The sequence below is a fragment of the Dermacentor variabilis genome, chromosome 2 (genome assembly GCF_050947875.1).
Source record: "Dermacentor variabilis isolate Ectoservices chromosome 2, ASM5094787v1, whole genome shotgun sequence".
Taxonomy (NCBI): domain Eukaryota; kingdom Metazoa; phylum Arthropoda; class Arachnida; order Ixodida; family Ixodidae; genus Dermacentor; species Dermacentor variabilis.
The window spans coordinates 87,819,140-87,842,563 of record NC_134569.1 but is presented as its reverse complement, the minus strand read 5'-3'; the positions used below and the strand labels follow the sequence as shown (position 1 = coordinate 87,842,563).

Here is a 23,424-nt window from a genome sequence, read left to right as displayed (position 1 = left end):
AATACGTTTCTATTTATTCTCACTTCGTACGTCGTAAAGGCTACAACCCATTAAGACAATAAAATCGAGGCTATGCGCCCAGGTTATCGTGACAGTTCAACTTTTCGCAAATACAGTGTCCCGTAAACATTTCTGAACGACTGTACGTATTTTCCGAATACCTGAACATATATGCTGTGCCATTTGTTTCCGCGGGCGAGCACCAACACTACTGAAGAATCGCAGAGCAGCAGTTGCGCGGTCGATGTATTTTTATTTTTTCTCGTTCACTTATCACTTTCAACTTTTCTGTCTTCATCCGCATCCTTCATTATGTCCGAATAGTTTCAGAAGCATCAGGTATGAAAGTGTCAATTCTAAATGGTTCACATCGGCTTTCAGAGACACTCAAATAGGTCGTGAACTGTTGAATGAAAGGGCACCTCTCGGGAAGGCTTCTATGTTCGTAAGCTCTCCCTCTTTCTGTAGCCTCTGACGCAGTCGAGAAGACCATGGGCAATATCGGAGATCTTTGTTCGAATTACGCGTTCAGTTAGCGTTCAGTTTCGACTTATCTGATTGGCCTCGGCCACGCCAAGTCGTCAGCCGCGCCCGGCGATCGCGCCCCATGTTACTTTGAGGGAGCGAATGCAAAGGACAGCAGAGGAGAGCAATAAAGCTTTGTGAAAATCTTCTCGACTAGACAAAAATGACGCTCAGACAGCGCTCCATTTTTACACTGGAGCTATTAGAACCTCGCTCGGTTTCTCGTGACGGAGGGATGGAGCGTAGCAGGGGAGAAGGAGCGGCGCACACGCTAGCGAGGAACGCGGCCCCGATGCGTGCCCTCTCCTGTGGCGTGCGAGGGAGGAGGGACGTTCTTTTCTGGCGGCTGCTAGGGTTCGATGTCATCTTGGCTCGCCGCACATTAGAGACAACCGCGGCGTCCACTACGGCGTTGGCCACGCAAATTGCAGAAGCCGTAGCAGACGCCTTTCGTGGACGCCGTAAGGACGCGTTGCCGGCGCTCGTGTGTCTTGTGTGCGGCTTGGCACTACTTCACTGGTCTTCCCCAGCTCCGCTGGTCTCTGGTGTTTGCGATAGCAGAGCCACACATATTTTTATGCGAAGCATACTAGCCGCACAACCACGCTCTTCCTTGCTGCGCCGCGCGCGGCCGCGTAGCTACCATGTGACGTCATAACAGCTGCAAAAGCACTGATCACCATGTACATTGGCGATACGCATAGCACCCCCCTCCCGGAATACGACGGAGCTCCCAATGAAGAGCTCGACGCACCCATCACGGAGGCGGAGGTCAGGGCAGTAATATTGGGACTAAAAACCAAATCAGCCCCAGGCCCTGACGGGATAACAAACAAAATTCTAAGAAATCTGGACGATGCCTCCATCAGCGCTCTGACGGAGTACATGCAAGAAATTTGGACTAAAGGCCACCTGCCACGCCAGTGGAAGATGGCAAACGTGATCCTAATTCCAAAGCCGGGCAAACCCCCTAAACTAGAAAATCTAAGACCCATTTCCCTAACCTCATGCATGGGAAAATTGATGGAGCGCGTAGTCCAGACCAGACTGACGCACTTTATGGAGCAGAACGACCTGTGGCCGCACGAGATCATCGGCTTCCGACCGGGCTTGTGTACGCAGGACGTGATGCTCCGACTAAAACATGACATAATCGACTCACGTTCTAGAGACGCCAAGGTAATCCTCGGCCTGGACTTGACAAAGGCTTTTGATAATGTTAAACACGAAGCGATACTCCACGGTCTCCAAGAAATCGGGGTAGGCGCGCGAACATTCAACTATGTCAAGGACTTTCTGTCAGACAGAACTGCCTGCATGAAGTTCCAAGATATTGAATCTCCAACACTAAAATTAGGAAGCAGGGGCACGCCGCAGGGCTCGGTTCTTTCTCCGTTCCTCTTCAACGTGGCGATGAGGGGCCTCCCCGAAGCTCTGAGAAACATACAGGGGCTAAATTTCAGTATTTATGCGGATGACATCACCCTCTGGACCAACCAGTGGAGCGATGCGAGCATCGAGGAGCGCCTGCAGGCGGCGGCGGATACTGTCGTGCACTATGCTGCCGGTAGGGGTCTGTCGTGCTCACCGCAAAAATCGGAGTTATTCGTCTACAACCCAAAGTCGCTCCGGTGCAAGCGTAGCTGGGAATTTGACATTAAAATAGAGGGGAAACCAGTCCCAAAGGTTAACCAAATCAGAATCCTAGGACTTTTCATACAGGAAAACGGATATAATGATGGGACAATCAAAAATCTAGAGGGCTTTGCCACGCAAGCACTTGGCATACTTAGAAGGGTCGCGCTGAAAGGACGAGGCCTGAAGGAAAGAAGCTTGCTTAAACTAACCCAAGCATACGTAATAAGCCGCGTGTGCTATGCCACACCTTTCTTAAACATCAGGTCAGAGGAGAGGAGGAAACTCGACTCGCTCATTCGACGGTGCATAAAGAGGGCCGTAGGCTTACCAATAACCACCTCCACAGAAAAGCTCCTCTCTATGGGGGTGCACAATACCTGGGACGAAATAGCGGAGGCTGTCAGAATTTCGCAGCTTGAAAGATTAAGCCGAACGACCACGGGCAGAGCTATCCTCGAAATGGTAGGCCTGCAAACAGATAGGGGACTACGAGGCAAGACAAACATCCCGCTGGACTGCCGAGAAAATATAATCATTCCCCCCCTTCCTCGTAACATGCATCCCATATTCAACACGGAGAGGAGGGAAAAAAGAGCAGAAGCACTAATCAAACGCTTCGATTCAATGAACAGCAAGTCGGTTGCGTACGTGGACGCGGCAAGTGGCAAATCGGGTGCGGCGGTCGCCTCGGTGGTCGACGGCCGAGGTGCCCCCGTATCGGCCGCCACCATTAGAAGCCGCAACTCGGAAACGGCTGAAGAAGTTGCGATAGCGCTTGCTTGCGTGGGAACGGAAGCAAATTTCATAATTAGCGATAGCAAAACGGCCATCTGGAATTTTGCAAAGGGCAGGATCTCGCAGGAAGCGGCAAGGGTTCTGGCCAGTAGACGGCTGAACAGAAAAATTAGCCTAATTTGGACCCCTGCACACACGTCCGTTCCTGGCAACGAGGCGGCCCACGAGTTAGCCCGAGCTCTCTACTTCCGGGTGGCTGTGGAACCGCCCGACTGCCGGAACATGGACGAGCGTCTGCAAAATTATACGGAAATTGTCGAAAATTATCGGCTACGCAGGAGACTGGTGCCACCGCCGGATAAAAGTCTAAACAATAGAGAGGCAGTCGGATGGCGGCGCCTGCAAGCTGGGAACTTCGTAAACCCGGTCTGGGCATACCATGTTATGCATGATAGAGAAACCGATGAGTGCAAACACTGTGGGGCGAGAGGGACCCTCGATCACATAATCTGGGAATGCGCTAGCTCACCAGGGGCTAAAGCAAACATAAATTGTAGAGAGGCCTGGGAAGCCCTGCTGCGGAGCGAGGACCCTACTCCACAGCAACACGCCATCCGCCTGGCGGAAGAAGCCGCGAAGAGTCAAGACCTCTTTGCTTGCTTCTAATCGCGGAGGTTCCGGCCCCCGACCCCAAGGCCTGTGTGCCGGGGACGGGGAGTAGGGGCCTCCTTATCCGGCGGTACAATAAAGTTGCTATCATCATCATCATCAAAGCGGAGGCTTAACTCGTGCGCTCGCTTGCGGCCGCGTAGCTACATAGCCGGGTCTAAGCTCGTGCGCTCGCCTGCGTGAGTTGTTTCTTCGTCTAGCCGAACCAAATATAGCGAAGCAACAGCAGTTCACCAGGCTAAACAGTGGTTCAACAACTAAAATAAAGGCTAGTATGCTTCGCATCCTGGGCTTAACCTTAGCTAAGCCACAGCCATTTTTTTTTCTTCATTTGGGAATTCTGGAGAACAAAACAATCCACGGAAAAAATAGAGTAGTGAGTCTTCTTGAATTATATTATCTCTTCAGCGCGTTTCACTGAGGCAGCACTTAAAAAGCTGTTTTGATTTGAGCGAACGGGATCTGTATCTTCGCGTGTGCGTGCGTGGGCGTTTGTATGTGTGGGCGTTTGTGTGTGTGTGCGTGTTCGCGCACGTGCGCATATGTGGGGGCGTTTATTTTTGTTCATAACCCCTGAATAAACTGCCTACGTAGTCAGCAATATATATATATATATATATATATATATGAATGAAAATTAATTAATTGAAATAGTTTTTACGGCCGTTTTACAAGCGTGGCAAATCAGAACTGTTTTTGTACGAGACGTCACTCAAGCAGCGGCCAACATACACAGCAAATTGCAGTGTTTCCTTGCTTCAAGTGTACGTCTAGTGATCACAAAGAGTTCGGACTACAAAGTGCAAAAATACTTTGAAAATATGAAATGCGAAGCGCAGGTGGTTCCTTTAATAACGACGTTGCAACAAAGGTTAAAACTTGGAAAGATACCTTTGAACGAAAGATCGTCGATTAAAAGCGCTTGCGTAACAAAAGAAAATGTAGAAATGCACATGGACACTCTCTCATTGCAAAACAATTCTCCATGCGTCATTACTGCAAAAGAAGGTCTGATTCATGTCCCATCGGGGAACACCACTGGCCGTTGAGCTCGGCGTTCTAGCGATAAACGGGCTTCGGCGCCTGTAAATTGTTTCCCGTGTTCTCAGCGACAGCCCTATGCTCTCTAAAAGCAATGATGGTGCTAATTCATTAGAGCCACAGCAATTTTTCTTCGTCTTTCCTCTTGCGCACTTTGCTGCATGGGCTGGAAAAAATATGGAACTCAGGAGCGTTCAGGCGTACATATACAAAAGCTTAGCAAGAACGTCATCCTGTTATCATACGTCTCAATGATGATAAGTTGGATTATTATATTTGTCACGGACGAAGGGAGGGGGGGGGGAGCGCAAGTCTGCCCACGTTTACAGAAAGGTCATGCTCCCATTGGGCTCTGGTGCATTTAAAATATGCTTCATTTTCCAGATTTCGGCCTTTCGTCATTGTTGCGTCGATTCCCTTTGCTGCGGACGATACGGAGAATCCAATATTGAAGTCGGAGAGGTGCGGCGACATCGATCGTTCTCGTAACAGTGCGCAATTTTAAATGCAACAAAAGATAGCATTCTGCTTCGATGGCTTTCTGGCTGCATATGTTGTTTCCCGACTGTATTTTCAGGAATTATCTACGAGTATTCATCTCCAAACTTGGGAAAATCACTGGCTAAACTGCTACAGTATAGCTGTAAGGTAAATTAGGAGAGAAAATGAAAGGAAATGCAATGTAAGTTGCGTAGCACACTAACAATGCTTCAAAAGGCCTACGAAACGTGCCGCTGCACACAGGAGTGTATTAACGCGATAGCGTTAAGGAGCTCGTGTCGCAGGAAAGCCGGTGTCGTCGGCGTTGGTGTCGGCGTCCGCGGCGTTGGCCGTGAGCGATAAATCACGGCAGGCACTTCATAAATAAAAAGCAACTTCCAAGATGGGATGGGTGGGAATCGAACCAGGGTCTCCGGAGTGTGAGACGGAGACGTTACCACTGAGCCACGAGTTTTCTTTTTTTTGTTTATTGCCGGTCTTCGACGTATACTGAGCCACGAGTTCAATGCTTCAAAGCGGTACAAAAGCGCCTCTAGTGAACGCGGTGTTGCCTTAGAAACGAGCTGTTTCTAAGGCTCAGGCGTGCGTCGCTTGCTCAGGCGCACATTTCGTTGTCGCGCCGAACGCTGCGTTGCTCGACGCTCACCGCGTCCGATGCGGTGCGCCTAGTCGCTGCGCCGTAGCCCATTGTCTTACACCCCTTGGCGGGTCGACGGGAACGCTGTCGCGTTCCACTCTTGAAGGCGAAGCTTAAGCGTCCTCCAATTTTTCTATGCAGTCTGCAATGCTTATTTTGCAGCTCGGCTTTTGCGTGGCTACGTGCCCACTACACGACTTGTGAGCGTCTCTTGAACATCTTTATCAGACGCCGCCACCTCGGCGACTCAAGAAAAGTGTTGCGCGATTCATCTAGGTACTTAGAGGCCACTAAAAACTTGGGCGAGTGTTTTGCAAACATAATTTTTGGCTCATATATATTCCATTATTGGACAGTTCAGAACCAAACGATTCAAGTGATAACGTAGGCGGGTAGACTTACACTGGCTTACCTCCCTGTCTTTCCTCCCCTTTTGTCTCTCTCTAAGAAGGGACGCGGCCGGGACAATAACATTCCCAAAACGGAAAAGAGTTGGAATAGAATGGCAACATTATTCCAGTAGCGTGATTTTTCTTTGAACACCTCATTTGCACTATATCTTGCATATGCTAACGCATTGCGCATTCATGCCACCAGTACTGTACTTACGCGCGTTTTTCTTAAGCAGTTTTTCAAAATTTAACTGCAGCAGTTATAGCCTTAAGTTTCGGCACTGAGATAAAATGTTGTGTAATGACGCCCTGCCGCTTTACATTTGTTTTCGTTCTTCATTATCCTTCTCGTTGGTGGTGCGCAAAGCCCTCATGTGCACGTGTTTGTGTACGCAAACATAACGGAATGTGAACCGATTTTTTTTTTACTGCATAAGTTCATAGCAGAGCCCGTTGAGAAACACAACCATTGTAATTTATTTGCGCGCGATGGCAGATGAATGGTCATTGGCCGTTTCATACACTGCTAAGTTTGTAACAAACTCCCAGAATTTACCGGAATATCGTTGCGCAGACTGCAAAGTAACGGCGGAAAAATAACGGGAAACATCAACGCTACAGTTTCAAGGCATATTGTGAAACAAAAGAACTCAAATATATGTATATTCTGGCCAAGAGGGCCTACGTGTACAAGTATGGAAAACGTTTTGTGAACGGCACCAAGAAAACACGTCCGTCAGATGCAGCAAAAATATATACCCACTGCTTGTACAATGCTGAGTGGTTCAAGAGGGGCAATTGGGCCGCATGCCAGCCGGTACTCTTGCACCGGCCGGTGAGCGCTGGGTGGTCGCTGGAAGGCCAGATACAATCGCAATGCATTCAAAACACTCTCGCTCTCATCATATGCCGAAATGCATCAGCTCGGTGCCTGCAATGCCCATTGGAAGTGCGGAAAGCGCCGGTAGCCCTGCGCTCCAAGTATCGAGCTTTAATCACTAAACAGCACGCAAAGCTTTCACCGACTGTCGAAACCTTTAACTTATTAATCCCCTTCCGGGAGGCTCACCCTATCGTATGTATCACTTTTTCTCGTTTTCCCGTAATGCCCACACCTTGATAGGTCTGCGTGCAACCGTTTCATCCGTATCAATAATAATTATGTACCCGCCCAGCACGTATCATAAGTCACTACGACGCGTACTTGGGCTTCATGAAACAAACGTTTTCGCTGCTATGATGTGGTCATCGACTACGAAACATGGTAAAACAATGAGATTGAGAGTGCTTAGATGTCTCGTAAGTATGAAATGATTTATTTAGCTTGTGCTTCCTTGCTGCACTTGTTTCTTTTCCTTGACTGTCTTCATTACTTGCGTATATATCTTTTCTGCAGTTCCTCCGGAGACGCCCGTCATCAGAGACAGGTTTGGCAACAAGGTTGGGAAAGTGGCCGGTCCTTATCGAGAAGGCGAATCACTGACGCTCACATGCGAAGTCAGTGGCGGTGAGTATCTGCCACATGTGATTTTAGTAAAGTTTCATATTAAGTTGCTTCCACAGCAAGGATAGGATACTACAAAAAGTTCGAAATCTCCACCAGTCGGTATGGCAACATTTGGATGTCGTGAAATATTGCCTCTTGGTGCAATTATTTGGTTAGTTCCTGAATACAGAGACACTGTGCGCCTAAGAATAAAACAGGTGAGAAATGGTAACAAGGTTTAACAACCTATGGTTTTTGTTTGTTGCCATGCGCGAAGCAAAACGAATGAGAAGGTGCAATAAAGGCATGCGCACGGATTACAGAAAGCCTATACCATTGACAGCGTCTGTGCCGATAATTGAAATAATAATTGAAAAGAATGGAACCTACGACACCGTCGATGCAGCCGTTCCGTTTTACCGCCGTGCTAAAATGATCTTTTCCGGCATCCGCAGAAAGTGCCAATTTGCAAGAAACAAAAGTTCGTCAGGGATGTTGCATCCATCACCTTAAATGTACCTTATTGTTACGTCGCTTCCTACAGAGCTTTCTTTTTTTTTATACTCGTTGACGGCGAGCTGTGTAGTATTGTATGGTAGTCGCAGAGAGAGAGAGAAAGAGAGAGAGAGAGAGAGAGAGAGAGGGAGGGAGAGAGAGAGAGAGAAGGATGCATAGAAAGGCAGGGAGGTTAACCAGAGGCGGTTCCGTTTGGCTACCCTGCATGGGGGAAAGGTGAAGGGGCATAAAAAGAGAAGGAGAGCGGAAGGGCGAGATAGAGAGCAATAGAGACGAACACGAAAAAATTGCGTACACTACAGAGCGGTAGGGGGCGGCGTTCTTAAGGTCTATTGTGAAGCCCCGCAGACCGCAGGAACCTTAATAACGCGAGTAAGGCCTTCAGGGCGGATGTTCTGTGGGAGTACTGACCTAAAGCTTTGAGCTATGATAGTGGATGATTCTCCAACTGGTCCAGTGTTCTGCACAGCACTTGTCTCTGGGTACTATATCGCGGGCAGACGCAGATAATACGTGCGAGCGTCTCATTGATGTTGCATGTGGCGCACGTGAGGCTGTTGGCCATTCCAACAAGGAAAGCATATGAGTTCGTAAATGCAACTTAAATGCAACATCCGTTACCGCTACGTGAACAGACCATGCTGTACCGTATGGTAGTCGCAATTGTATATTATTCTGAAGACACCCGAAAGCAGGTCATTACATTATTGGTGTGGCGCATAAATTCATGTTAACTTACTTGCGGCAGGTGGCAACGATGTATTCATTTCATGTATATGAAACTGACTTAAGAGGAAGCTTTAGCTCGGTCCCAACTCCGACGTGGCCTATTTAAATACCTGTAAAATGCAAAAACGCTTTTCCGAGGTAACTGCTGGACCGATTTTAATGAAATTTGTTGAATTTGAGAGTGAAAGTTAAATCCTAGTGAGTGTTGGAAGTGGAATTTCGATTTAAGGCCTCAATTTTGTTACAAGGATTTTCAAAAATTCCGAAGTTTAAAAAGAATAGAAGCATGAAGCTTACAACTTAATAGCTCTGCATCAAGAACAGATATCGCGGTTCTGTAAGCGCAAGCCATTAGGTCATCGAAAACGGACAAATTCGATACGTCATTTTTATTTTACGTAACTTTGTTACTTTGTGTATAAGGGTTCTGCAACAGCGATATTTTCATATTATAAATTTTTTGAGGTTCATGTGTAACATATCGATTTTGTCCGCTTTAGATGTACTATTAGACATAATTCCTAAAATCGTGTTGTCGTTTTTGATTGCTCAGTAACAGAGTAGTAAACTTGATGGTTTCGTTTTCTGAATATGTTTGATTTTTGCCAATTTTTAATGAAAAAATTTACGACCTAATTCAAAATTTCCAGACAAACAGTCACTAGGTTTTAGGTTTTTCTTTTATATGCAACAAACCTTGCCAAATTTAGTGCAGTGGTTGCCGAGAAAAACGAATTCTCCTTTTACATATATTTAGATAGGCGCACCCGAGCTAAAGCTTCCTCTTAAGTGACGCTTTAGAAAAAGCGGCATGGTTTGCTTCGCAAACTTGATCAGCGGCTGATTAAGATGTGTTGGCGTACAGCTCAACACAGATTAAGATGCATGGGATGGTTCGAAACACGCACAGCTGGTCAAAAAAAGAAAAAGAAGAAAGAAATGTGAGAAGTGGCCAGAACAAATGCGTAGAAGCGTACGAACATCAAATCAGAGTTTCAAATCAAGTCACAGTTTATTGCAAATACATTTTTTGACAGATCTTCTTTGCTGATCAATCTAAGCGCATCGTGCTTGTTAGAAGACCAAGCAGCAAGTGGTACAGCTTTCGATAGAGATATGAAACATACAATTACCATTCAAAATTATACAACTTAAAAGTAGAATATTCTAAGACACAAAGAATAAATACTACGTTTTCGAGTCACGTAAGGATTCTAATAAAAAATCACACATTACAATAAACAGTTGAATACCACTTCCTCACATTTTTTCGTTTCACACGTTCCTCACATTTTACCTTTTGAATTTATATCATACAGTGTTGCATCAAGTTCATTAAAAATATCAGAGACATAATAATTCATTGCTTTCTTTCCATAGTTTTTTAACATCCTTGGCTTAAAATATTTTTCTGTTTTTCGTAACGCAACATCTTTTTTTTTACTAGTACCTTAAAATAATTTGGATAATAATAGCGTGTTACAACCACATACTTAAATAGCTCCTGTACTGGAAGTATTCCTAGAATATTATACTTTTCTTTTCTGTCTGATTGTTCTAGTCCGGTTCCATAAGTTATGCTATTGACAATCCTTCTGACTACGCGATCAATAGCTTGCTTTTTGTAGTCAGAACATGTACCATATAACGTTATACCATATGTAATTACCAATTCTGCTAATGCCTTATGTATAGTAACCCTTAGGTTGATAGGCGCTTTCCCGCGCAGACTATACATCATGGCCGCGACAGCTCTTAGCTTTCCACAAACGTGTATGACATGGTTATTCCAGGTAAGATGCTGATCAAAAAAAAAATTCCTAACTACTTAACCACACGCTTAGACTCTAATGGTTGACATATATATGCGTTGCCATGTGGGCCGTGCAAATATACATTCGTGTTAAATGAGAGCGCCTTATGTGGATTCATGAAGCAGATTAGTTAAGTTTTTTTATTATTTATAAAAATTGAATTGTGTGCGAACCAGTCTAGGATTACTGATATGTCCCTTTGGATGATTTGACATTCCGAGTTATAGTCAGTCATTTGTAGCGCTATCGCAGTGTCATCAGCGTACTGAAAATGTTTTCATTTCAGTGGTAGGAGGGCCGAGTTATGAGTCTTCATTAACTTCCGATTATGAGCATACGCCGTAGTAATCACTGGTTTCTGTACAACGTCGCTTTACAACGGCGTCAATGTATTCGCGTGGATTCGGTGGTAGACTTGGTGTCAAATAAAATAATATTTCACGAAATTTTCATCCATGTGCATACTTGCCATGTCCCTCGTAGGCTCGGCAAATTTATTTCACGTTTCATCGAAACCACGGCAGCCAATTTTGCGCACCTCAAGGCCATTCTCTAGCCATTTTGTAACGACACACTTCTGTAATTTGCACTAGCTTTCGCCCAGTTCTGCAACAAGTTAGGCGAAAAAATTAAGACCGCTTTACATTGATTATTCGGCTCTAGTGAAGTATGTGACATGTCTAATAATTTAGTGGTTGCGTATTCGAAATTGGAAAAAAAAGAAAGAAAAAAAAAACAAGAATGTGACATTGTGGCGTATCGCAACCCGAGATGGTGCAGCGGGTTTTTAAGGGAAGCCGCAGAGGAGGGCTCAGGTTTAACTCTGACCACCTGGGGCTCTTTAATGCGCACCCAAAGTACGGCGCGCGAACGTTTTTGCATTCCGCCTTCGTCTCTATGCGGCCGGGAGTCGAACCCATGATCTCGTCCTCGGCGAAGTAACGCCATATATAGCATGGTACAAGCTGCAGCATATATATACACATGGACAAGGACAAGCTGCAAAGACAAGCTGCAACGCACACTACGCTGAGTTCCAAACAGGTACACGAGGCCGCGATGTTGTCCGAGCAGGGAAAAAAAAGTGACCCTCGTTCCACGAAGGGAACCCATTTTTCGCGTGAGCATACTTTCTCTCACTTTTGCAGTCATCTTTTATCTAATTATTCTCCCATTCTATATCTCCTTGTTTATCGTACTGTTTGTGTAATTATTTATTTTATTTTTAGACCGCTTCGATACAGCACAATTACGTTACATTAATAAATGATTATTTTATTACACATCTCATTCACTAGGATCCGTTCCTTCACCCACCGTGGTTGCTCAGTGGCTATGGTGTTGGGCTGCTGAGCACGAGGTCGCGGCATCGTCCCAGCCACGGCGGCCGCATTTCGATAGGGGCGAAATGCGAATTCACCCTTGTACTTAGATTTAGGTGCACGTTAAAGAAGCTCCGGTGGTCGAAATTTCCGGAGTCCTCTACTTCGGCGTGCCTCATAATAAGAAAGTGATTTTTGCACGTGAAGCCCCATAATTTAATTTTAAGGATCCCTTCCTTCAAAGTGCCGGTACCTAACTGATTACGTGCCTCTCCGAGCGCCTAGTTATGTCGGGTTATGTAGTTATCCGCTCCGCGCTGCGCTATACCTGTGCGAGTTGGCACTGAGCCAACTGTACCGATGACGTCATCCACAGCGCCGCTATTCTTGTCTAGGTGTTCCCTCATCCGCCGTGACAGCCGTGCCGCTGACTTCATTCTTAGCGCTGTGCCAACTTGTATCGCCGAGCTTCATACACCCGCATCGCGAATCTTCAAAGTGGGGGCATATGCGCTCACGCATAGAAGTCTAGAAGCGAGGTAGCAACATGGGTGAGATAATGCGTGCATAAAGACACAGCAGGCAAGAGTGGGCTGCATCACATAAGACGCTTACAGGTTAGTATGACGAACACGTGACAAATAACATACGCACATAAATGGGCAAATGTTTCGAATCCATTTCTGCTGGTCCAGCGAATCAATGTTAGTATCTCCAATATTGATCAATCCGGAATCCATATTATTGAGGAACCCACAGCAATGTTAGTTCTGCTCGTAAAGAGATAGTAAGTGAGAAGGACCGACTTGTATGTGTGCTGTGCCATGATAGCTGCAACAACAACAACAGCAACAGCAAAAAAGAAATGCAAAGCAATACTAGTTAAACACAGAAAGAAAACACCTTTTGCGGAGCTAGCAGCAGTTGCCAGGAAATGCGGAATGCTATAAAAAGTAATGTTAAGGTCATTAAGCCAGTTCTACCGAAAGCGACTGCACGCTACAAAATGCGAAAATGGCTACCATATTGAAGACGATGGAGAGAGAAAAAGATAAAAGAAACATTAGGATGTAGCTGTCTGTGACCAGCAAAGTAATACCCGGATTCTTCTCGCGACGCGTAACGCATATCTTCCGCAACGGTTTCCCGTCTTCTTTCCACTCAGACATATCACCATGAGTCAATTGGTCCAGTCTCTCGCTCGCTACTCCAGCAGCTGTATGTAAAACACCCTAACTGACTTCGTGTACATGGACGGATCGCTCATTGTGGAAACTAATAGCTCTGCCACGGCATATTGCATCCCGTCTCTTGGTATGGTCTGGCGTTGAGTTAGAGTGATTTTGAGCTTTTCACACACATATACTCGCCATTCTTCTTCATCTTTTCTTTCTCTGTCTCTGTCTCTCTCCATTTTTATTGTTCTTGCTGTTCACCGAATTACCGGCACCTATCGCAATAAAGGCCTTGGGATAATACAGTTTGCGCATATCATTAAAGTTCTGCAAAGGTGCTTATGGGGAACGTTTTATGCGGATGCTCTCCGTCCCGCTTCATTCTCTTTATTCTGCCTAATTCAGACAGCGGAAAGGGCTTCGATATTCGTGTCAAGGCGTAAGTGAATTGTAATATTCCAAACGCACACCGTCGAAGGGGATTTGGTGTAAGTTACCATACTTGACATTCTTATCGACCATCAGTTCTGTATCATTGCAATGTGCAGAGAGTGAAGGAGTACGACAATAACACGAACTTTATATTTTTCTACAAGAGCGTACGTATTAGCCGTTGGTGACAAAACGTTCCCGATTTTGTTTTTCCATTCCTTACTTTTTCTGAGTGAATTCAGCATATTCAGGTGTCGCATTTAAGGTAAAGCCATGACTCCGTTTTCTGTCCTCACGCGTTTCCATTAGTTCCATATGTTCCCTTAACTGCGGAAGTCGGTAATACAAATGTAATGCCATATTCGACGTGGTATACACCTATACATTTCTGACCACTTAACGTCTATTTATTTGATTTCGTCGCTCCCGGTCGTCAACCTGTTCTTTGACATAGCTCGTCTGTGCGTCGAGAAAGTCTAACACCCGCTCCCTCAACCGTAGATTCTACGCAATAGGCACGCACCGTAGAAAGATTGAACCCGATGAGCTTTCGTCCGCGCTGCCTCTTTTTCGTCGAGAGCCAAGAGGCCGTGTCGACACATGGCTGCGTAAAACGGCCTCGAGGGAGACATTGACCGCAGCACGGTAATGCCACGAAACCTAGTGCGGGACTAGGAACCAATATTCGGTATGGGCGTTCTCTTCCAGTGCTTATTCAATTATTCAAATATTGGGCCCTGATGACGCCGATAAAGCCTTTGGCAGGAAGTTGGCTCGAAGACCGGCCATAAAACGCTCCGTCTGTTATAGCTAAAAAAAAGAACAAGAGAAAGAAAACTGTATGTCAACACACCACAGCAACCAATAGTGCACGAGTGAGACATGGGCGCAACAAACAAGCAACACATAACTGCAAGCACAATTCAAGGCAAGAGCGTGTCATCGATCTCATATATAGGCTTAAACGGCCTCGTTATCGCGGCGCAACGCTTGGTTTTTCCGTCGCGAAGCCCACTGGCGTCTAATTCCGCTGTCCACTACTTCCACTTCGACGTGCCTTTTGAGAAGCGGTTGGATGCCCCCCACCCTTCCCCTTCCCCCGCTTCGGTTTTGTTCCTTTCTGTTCAATGGCGGGGCTCAGTGCACCGCGAAGTTCCAGCCTTCCAGCGCAGCAGGAACGTTCGTTAATAGCAATTACCGGGGGCGCAGCTGGTCGCGCATTCTCAAGCAGCCATGCACGGTAATATAGGAACGCCTCGCGTGCTCTTTTTCACTGGCCTTCCTTGACATGCCGATGGGGCTGCAGCGCGTGCGCATGCGCAGCGCCGTCGCCGACGGGCCGGCTGCCGGCCTATTGTCATCCGTCAGGCTTGCCCTGATCGAGTGGAAACCTTAATACCGAAGCATGGTTAATGAAACTCCTCCTCACTCACTGAGCACTTCGCGACGTTCAACGTTAGCAATGGGAAATGAACGTCGCCTCACTATTCACGCCTATAATGACTGCGGCTTAGAACGATAGCGGCAACGGCGCTCCCCTTCCCTTCATCGGCTCATATCGTTGCACTGCAGTAATTAAGAGTTATAAGAGTCCGTAAACAAGATTGATAACGGTTTTATTAAGCACCCATTGGAACACAACATTTGTATCAACTGTAGGTTGAGGAGGGCAGTAAGTGTCGCTCTCTTGCTGTGCATAGACCGATTTCACAACGTGTAAGCGGTGTCGGTGTAATCATGACAGTAGTCCTCGCAGTTTTCCGGCTGTACTTAGGGTTGAACGCAATATTTAAGGGAATGCCGAGGACAATGCCGTTGGAGAAAGTTTAAGGGGAAGTGTGGTGGAGCGTCTCCTAAACCCAACACCTGCTGAATATCATATCTCGGTTTTTCGACGTGGAAAGCCATGCAGACATATCATGATGCAAACACAGCATGCTTCATACCACAGTTGCCCTTCAACCCAGTAAGGATTACTACAACCAGCGTTCTTTGCGACAGTGGTGGTGCAGTTGAATTGGTAATGAAATAGGTCTAGGGCACCTGAAACTGTAAGATAGAGAAACATTTCTGTGTTAACAATTAAAACGTCTCCGCTGTGAGCGTTTAAGCCGACGCGTTCGGTTAGTTGTTCTTAGTTGTTTTTGGGCGCAGTCCTATAAGGCTTACGTATTTCATGTTCCATCTGTGGACGCTCGTGTCCAAATCTGCGTACCTTATTTCAGGTAGCATGCATACGTTACTCTTCGCTATGATCTCTTTCTTGAGTCAAATGAGTGCATCATGCATATTTGGAGACTCATCGCTTTTTTCATTGAGAGGAGCCTGATGGCATTACTTAGTGGATTTCTGCAGCTGTACATAACTCCCCCACTCACTTTATACAGGGTGCTCGTAATTAAGCTTTATGCTTCTCCTTAAGTTTGGCATTGGAAGGCACACAAAGACCACCTGTGCAAATAAGTTATGCGGCCAGGGGGGCACAAAGTGAGATTATAATTATCGCTGTCAGGCAGCCCAATTGAATAAAATTGAATAATTAACTTTTTGTTGACCGCAGTAAGTGGGTATGTTTGTATTGAAGTTAGAGGCAGTCGTGTTTCTACACAGTATCAGTTGGAAGAATCCTTCTAGCGTGCCTGTGCTCCGAGATATCCGACTCGAAATTTTAATTGTAGTTCGCATGATTACGCATGCAAGAGAGTTAGGACTGGCACAAGGCTCCTCCCTGATCTGATGCGGCTGTTGCTGCGGCGTTTAGTCTGACAAGGGGGCCGAGGCAATGGCAAAGCTGGTAACTGTCCCCCTTCCCCTCTCTGCTGGCGAAATAAAAAATCGAAGAACCCGGAACCACTGTCGTAACATGCGACCGCGGAGACTGTAATGATGGCGGCAGCTGCCATGCCGAGATAACGGTGCGAGCGGAGGAGCCGGAGGGCAGTGCGCGTGCGTAATGGTGACTAGACGAGCGGGCATGGTCCTTGTTCGGGCTACGCAAATAAAGTGACTGCTGATTTCAAAGTGTTGTAAGTTTAATTGAAATCAAGAGCAACAACTGCAAGGCACACCGCGCTTTCATAGCTTGATTTCGCCCACAGAGAGGAGAAGGGGAACAGTTATCATCTTTGCCAACGCGTCCACCCCGTTGCCAGACCAAACGCCACACGCAACAGCCGCGTCACGCGAGGGAGGAGTTTTGAGCCGATCCTCACTCTCTTACATGCGTAATCATGCGAATGACAATTAAAAATTGGAGTCTGGTATCTAGGACCACAGACACGCTTGAGGAATTCTTACAACGGATAATGCGTAGTAAGACGACTGCTTCTAACTTTTCAATACAAATGCACCCAATTACGGCATTCAACAAAAGTTAATTATTCAAGTTTAGTTAAGGAGGCTGCTAATAGTGATAGTTATCGTCTGACTTTGTGTCCCCCTGGCCATATAACACTTACACAGGTGGCCCTCGCGTGCCTCCCAGTGCCTAACTTTAGGAAAACCATAAAGCTTAATTTTGAAAACGTGGTATATCAGTGAAGTAAATAATGAACAAATCAGTAAATTCGTAACTTTATCACTCAATGGAAAAATAAGTTGAGCAATTTATCCAGCAAATTAAGATGCAGAAGGAGGCTCCCTTAGAGTCTTGGGCTCCAAGACCTGCTCTTTTATCTTGATTTATGCATTACCCTTAATAACTTAATAAAACGCAGCGCTGAATTAGCCCATCAGCGACAGATGGGCAGTACGTGAGCAGGTTTATGTAGCAACTTTCAATATAATTTTCACTAGCAGCTTAGTGGCAGCACTATTTCACGAATCCTCTTGTCTGAAGCCTCTTCTGTGTCATGTGGGCATCATCGATATGCCATCGCGCAATATTTACTCACGGTCGTTATGCTTAGTTTTCGCACTGATTAATGCTCTCTTATGTGCCCCGGTTGTGCAGTTTGTCTAACCACGCAAAAAAAAAAAAGACAGAGAAAAACTGAATGCGGATAAAAAAAACCAAGAAGTGCGCATCCACATTTACGAAGGTAACGCCTGTCATACGATGACTACGCGCTTGATCAATCCACATTGACGTGCCGCAAGAATTGTAAAGGCTTCACCAGGCATGTAGTATCTTCGTCTTGCTAGCACAACTTCAACAGGTGGATCTGAAGTGGTGATTGACATCCAAGAGCACGTACGGTGGGTGGTATCGTGTGCAAGAGAGACCTGAACTTATCTTGGGAGGTCCTTCCGATGTTAGTTTTACGCGAAGAATTTTTCTAACCATAGGGCTTTTACAAAACACAAGGTCCCGCGAACATGGCCTCGTACGTCTGCAGCGTACGAAGCTACGAAAGCGCTACTGCGCTTCGTGAGATCTAACACCCGATATGACCGTCTGTGATTGAATTAACGATGAGTTCTTGTGCATGTGTGTGCATACTGTGAACTTTTCTTTTCTCCTTCTTCCCATGTTTCAGTCCCCCTTACCCCCTTCCCCAGCGAAGGGAAGCCAACCGAGCTCAGCCTGGTTGTCCTTCCTGCATTTTTTTTATCATTCCTTCCTCTCTGTATGGACACAGACTATGTTCTTCTGCGCCAGTGTCAGACGCTCGTCGCAGTATGAATTACCATCACTGCCACGCACGTATTTCTAAAAATTGCTCTCGTTGTTCTTTTTTTTTCTTTGCAGGCGTGCCAGAACCGACGGTGACGTGGTGGCGAAACAACACAAAGCAGGTTCACCACACCGTCGACAGCTCGTCGCCCGGGGTCATCCGGTCGACAATGGAGCTGGCGCAACTGCACCGGCACGACCTCAACGTTTCGTTTGTGTGCAAGGCGTCCAATCACAACGAAACATACGTGGTCACGAGCAGCGTCACGATCGACCTATACCGTGAGCGCAGCCACACATATTTAAAGCGATGCTTTTAGAGCGAAGCTCTTAGGCACCCATTCCTGAGGCGAGTGTCGGCGTCGGCAGTGTAGCTCAGCGAACGAACACAGCGAAAGATGAAATAACTAAAGCGGAGCGAAAGATGAAAGCCGCTAACGCAGGAGACCAACGAGAGCGGCCCCTTCAGTTACGTACGCGCGGGAAACTGGTGTCATGCGAGCCCACCTGGCCGCTCGATCCGCTCTCGTATCTGGTCTTAGCAGGATCGCTCGTTTCGTACTATCGTCTGCTTGCGTCCGCTCTCGCTCGCGCTTGTTTGGTCTGCTCGGTTTGGTCTCGTTCGCACTTGTTTCTATTGTCAGGTTTTGCGATTGTTTTAGAGCGCAGCTTAAGAGGAAGCTTTAGCTCAAGTGCTCCTATCTAAATACATGTAAAAGGAGAATTCGTTTTTCTCGGCAACCACTGCACCAAATTTGACGAGGTTTGTTGCATTTAAAAGACAAACTTAAAATCTAGTGACTGTTGGTTTCGAATCTTTCAGTTAGATCGTCAATTGTTTATTAAAAATTGGCAAAAATCGAAAATTTTCAAAAAACGAAACTATCAAGTTTACAACACTGTAACTTAACCACTAAAAATGATAATACAATTCTGTGAATTGCATATAATAGTGCATCTAAAGCGGACAAAATTGATATGTTACACATGAATATAAAAAAAATTTAATCATAGAGAAATACAACTTTTGCAAAACCGTTGTCACCAACGTAACAAATTCACGTAAGATGCAAAATGACATATTGAATTTGTCCGCTTTGAATGATCTAATGAATGCCGTTTACAGAACCGCGATATCGGTTCTTGATGCAGAGCTATGAATTTATAAACTTCGTGCTTCTATTTTTTTCAAACGGTCAAATATTTGAAAATCGTTTTAAGAAAATTCAAGCCCTAAATCGAAATTCCGCTTCCAACAGTCACTAGAATTTAACTTTCTCTTTCAAATGCGACAAATTTCATCAAAATCGGTCCAGGGGTTATCTCATAAAAACGTTTTTGCGTTTTACATGTATTTGAATAGGCCGCGTCGGAGTTGGGCCCGAGCTAAAGCTTCCTCTTAAGGCGCGTTCACACTGACACATTCGGCGTCTGGGCGTTGCTGAACCCAGTTCAGTGCTGGCGACATTCGCCGAAATAGCCCTTTCCACACCGATCGATCCCAGACTAATTTTTGCGGTAGCTGCCACCGGATTACCTCACCGCGAATGAATTGGAGCGCGAGTTAGAAATTCGAAAGACGCCGGCCGAGTACGACGTGCTCGTCATGTTGCAGCCTTCAATATCCGTCGCGACATCAGAAATGTTCATCGAATTGATGTGCAACCATCCCGTCCTTTTCGACAAGCGTCACGTGAAGCACAAGGACAACGTGTTAAAGGATGATCTGTGGATAAGATCGGTCACTAACAGCTGCTGGTGTTGTTTCTTCAATGAGTACTTCTGCTGCGCGTCATGCGCCGCCAGAAATGTGCTTGGCAGTCGTCCTATAGCAGTAGTGCCTCTTCTCCCCTTGTTTTATCACCGTCGTCGCAAACAGTAATGAAGAGGCTGACAAAAAGAAAAAGACACGCGAACTCTGCGCGATCAGAGAAAACTGCGCAGTTTGGAACCGCAGGAACACCCATGATAATCCGCACTTGCTTGGAGGTTGGCGATTTACGTGGCAGACGCCGGTGTATCGCGTTCCGCCGACGCGGTGGGCAAGCAGTGTGAACGACGCGAATTTCGGCTGCGGGAAAATTCCGTTCGCCGTAGACGCCGGATACCCCAGCGTGAACGTTCCTTTAGGCGCCCGTTCCTGCGGCGAGCGTCGGCGTCGGCTGCGCCGGCGGCGTAACCGAGCGAACGAGCACGTCACCGATTCAATGGACAAGCGGAGAGGAGGGTGCGGCGACGATAGCTACCAGATGGCGCAAGAGCAGCGCGCGTCGTCTGCTAGATCTGTCCGAGGCGGCTGCTGTGACTCGCGCCCGCTCGTCACCCATGCGCTGGCTGTCGCGATCTCCAGATTAGCAGGACAGTCGCGACAAACTTCGCTCCATTTGCGACGTGCAACACTACACAGATTGTTCGCGCAAGCCAATATATCCCGAAATGAGAACACGTGCACAGCTGCGCTCGAATTTCGCATTAGTGAGTATCGTAATCCTCGGCGAATTTTTTTCTCTCTCTCTGAATAAGTTGCAGAAATTTTAAGCGACTGCGTGCTGAGAAATATTTATTAAGAAGCATCTACCTGGCACAGTATCGTTGAGATGCCGCGTTGATTTTTCTTCAGAAATGTAATGTTTCCCAAAATTTCTGAAGCTGCAATTAAGTGGCATAACTGAAGTATAGCAAAATGCAGCCAGAAGAGCTCCAAATAATAGAGTTACATGCTCTTAATACTTATAACGATTCCCTGCCATGTTTCCACCTGTAGGCTTTCCCAGAAGACAATATATTTATAACGATCATTATTTATGCGTTAATATGACCGCAATACTTGTCCTGGCTCCGGAGCGCTGCCAGCAAAGTTTGAAATGAAGAATAAATGACACGGGTGTTCCGCTTTCTCCGTTCGGACTGTATGCAATAAAGGAACTGTTGATGATCACATAGCCACATGAATCATTAAGCGCGTTCCACAACTAAGCCTCTGCAATAGTTCTCACAACAAATTTGCTGTGGGCAGACGCGCGTGTGGCAAGAGCGATTTCTTGGCACGCGTTTAGTACAACCGGCTACAAATCCAGAAACAGTATCAAACCATCCTATAGGAAACTCATACGTTACTCTTAGCGGACGAAGCATTCTCGAAACAGTGCAGTGTTTTATGAATGGACGAGTCGAGCGAGGCGGTATGACAGTGCAGAAGAACCAAGTAATCACTAACAAGCTGGTGGTTTAGCATTTCAAAATAAGTCTCGTCTGTCTCTCGAGGGGTTAATATACCTGTTCGTGTGTTACCTGTGATCTACGTTGGTTTCCTGCATTGCGAAGTGCTTATTCATTAAAGCGCTGGCTGCATTTATGTAACTTAGACGGAAATGTCTTCAGCTAATTGGGCTCTCAAGTGACCCAAGCGTTTCGCTTCGTTTATGATTACTTGGTTCTTCAGTGCTGTGCAATGCGCTGTAATGGTTACACTTGGTTTTACTGCAAACAGTTCTTCTTTAGTGTCGTTCCACCGTGCCCGAATCATTCGGCTACCTTCGGTGCGTTTTGCTGACGTTCGTATGTACCGCCTTATCTCTTGCAAAAGCTTGCGCTCTCCGCCTCTATTTAGAAAACGTTGATTATCGTGCGCAAGCGTAATAGCTGGTCTGTGTGCTCTCGAGAGACACAGGAGCCGACTATCTGTATATTGTGCATGTATTACGTCCTGATTTATTGTTCCTTTACGCAGAACAGACATGCCATCACTAGCAACACTGTGAGAGTCGAAATGTCCTCGTATGTAAGCCGCTCATCGTGGACTTCATTTTTACGCAACAGAAGCAGCGTAGTAACGGTGGCGGAAAAGTTTCTTGTTTTCTTTCTTCGTTTTCTCTTTTTCACCTCATGCCGATTGCGAGTGAGGATTAAGGTCTGTGGTGACGGTGATTCGTCTTCAGCCCTATGAACCAACGCACAAAGCAAGCCCACTCTCTAGTAAAACTAAAAATGAATTGTCCCGTCGTGAAAGAGGTTCGCAGATTTAGTTTCTCCGGACTTTTACGTCGAGTCGAATTTCACCTCTCTACGTAGATGAATAATTTAAAGCATCCACATTCTTTTTTCGGGGCCTGCGGTCAGATTCGGTGTTACATTAAAGGTCACGTGAAACGAAATGGGCTATTTGAGACATGAAGCTGGTGGTGGTAAGCCGTAAATAAATGACCTGCATGTGGGGAAATTGACGTTAATTATTTGCTTTTTGAAACACTTCTCTTGTTACTTTACCTGATCAATAACCAAAAAAGAAAACGATGACACGCCAAGAAGGCTGAGTGAATAGGAAGTAACCGTAAAAGTAAAGGCTTGTTTGTCCGATATATCCCTTGACGTATTCATATTTACCGGCGTCACTTCCGTGCGGGGACGGAATAGTGTAAGTCAAGCATTTACTAGCAGCCCTCACACATGCGTTACTATGACTTCTCGTTTCTATGAGAATGACAAAAAGATGTTCTATAGCGTTCAAATAACAGCGCGCTGTTGACGCAATATTCGCCCAAGGCACATCGATGCTGTTGACGCACGCTGTTCCTTCCACAATGCGACTTTCGTTTCTTCCCGGAAGTGATATTAGCAACGTCAAGAAAAACTTTCGCACCAGCGAAGAGTCATATGGGCAACGGTGCTACCACAGCATACATAAAAATATATAGAGCAAACTCGCACGAGAGTACGCGGCAGCTGAAGTGATTTCTGACGTGCACCGCTCCTGTTGTGTCGGCGACGCTCATCCATATCGCGTCTCTTCCCCAGAGGGCTACGTGCGACAGCTGCAAGCGCGATGTGACAGTGGAGCTTTAGTTATTTGCAGGGAGTGGTCCCCAATTCCCCTTCTTGTCTGTCGGCGTGCCTTTTATTCGTGCCTATGTCTGTCCCTTTCCTCCCGCGGCCGAGCGTAATTTAAGCCGCTCTGCAATCATCTCGGCGGTCGCCCACCCCTTGTGACGCAGTCGAAAGCACGAGGGAAGATAAAGAGGGTAGTCGAGAAAAAGGCGTGTGGGAACGGCGCTTCCCATTAGACGGTACACGAAAGTTATATAGAAAGAAGACATCCGTAAAACAAAAAATGGAAGTAAGAGAGTCGAAGGTGTTGGCTGACACGAGAGAAGAGGAAGGGCGGGGCAAGTACCATTCGATACGTGCAGGCGGGACATAC

At 46.3% G+C, this 23,424-nt stretch overlaps 1 protein-coding gene across 1 annotated transcript in view; it reads left to right on the top strand.

Annotated features, from left to right (window-relative positions):
- Positions 1–23,424, top strand: part of LOC142570364 (neural cell adhesion molecule 1-like) — a 100,991-nt gene that overhangs the window by 43,808 nt on the left and 33,759 nt on the right. Inside the window, exons 3-4 of the mRNA XM_075678753.1 lie at positions 7,535–7,645; positions 18,303–18,509. Coding sequence (XP_075534868.1) covers positions 7,535–7,645; positions 18,303–18,509 — 318 coding nt within the window. The remainder of the gene's footprint in view (positions 1–7,534; positions 7,646–18,302; positions 18,510–23,424) is intronic.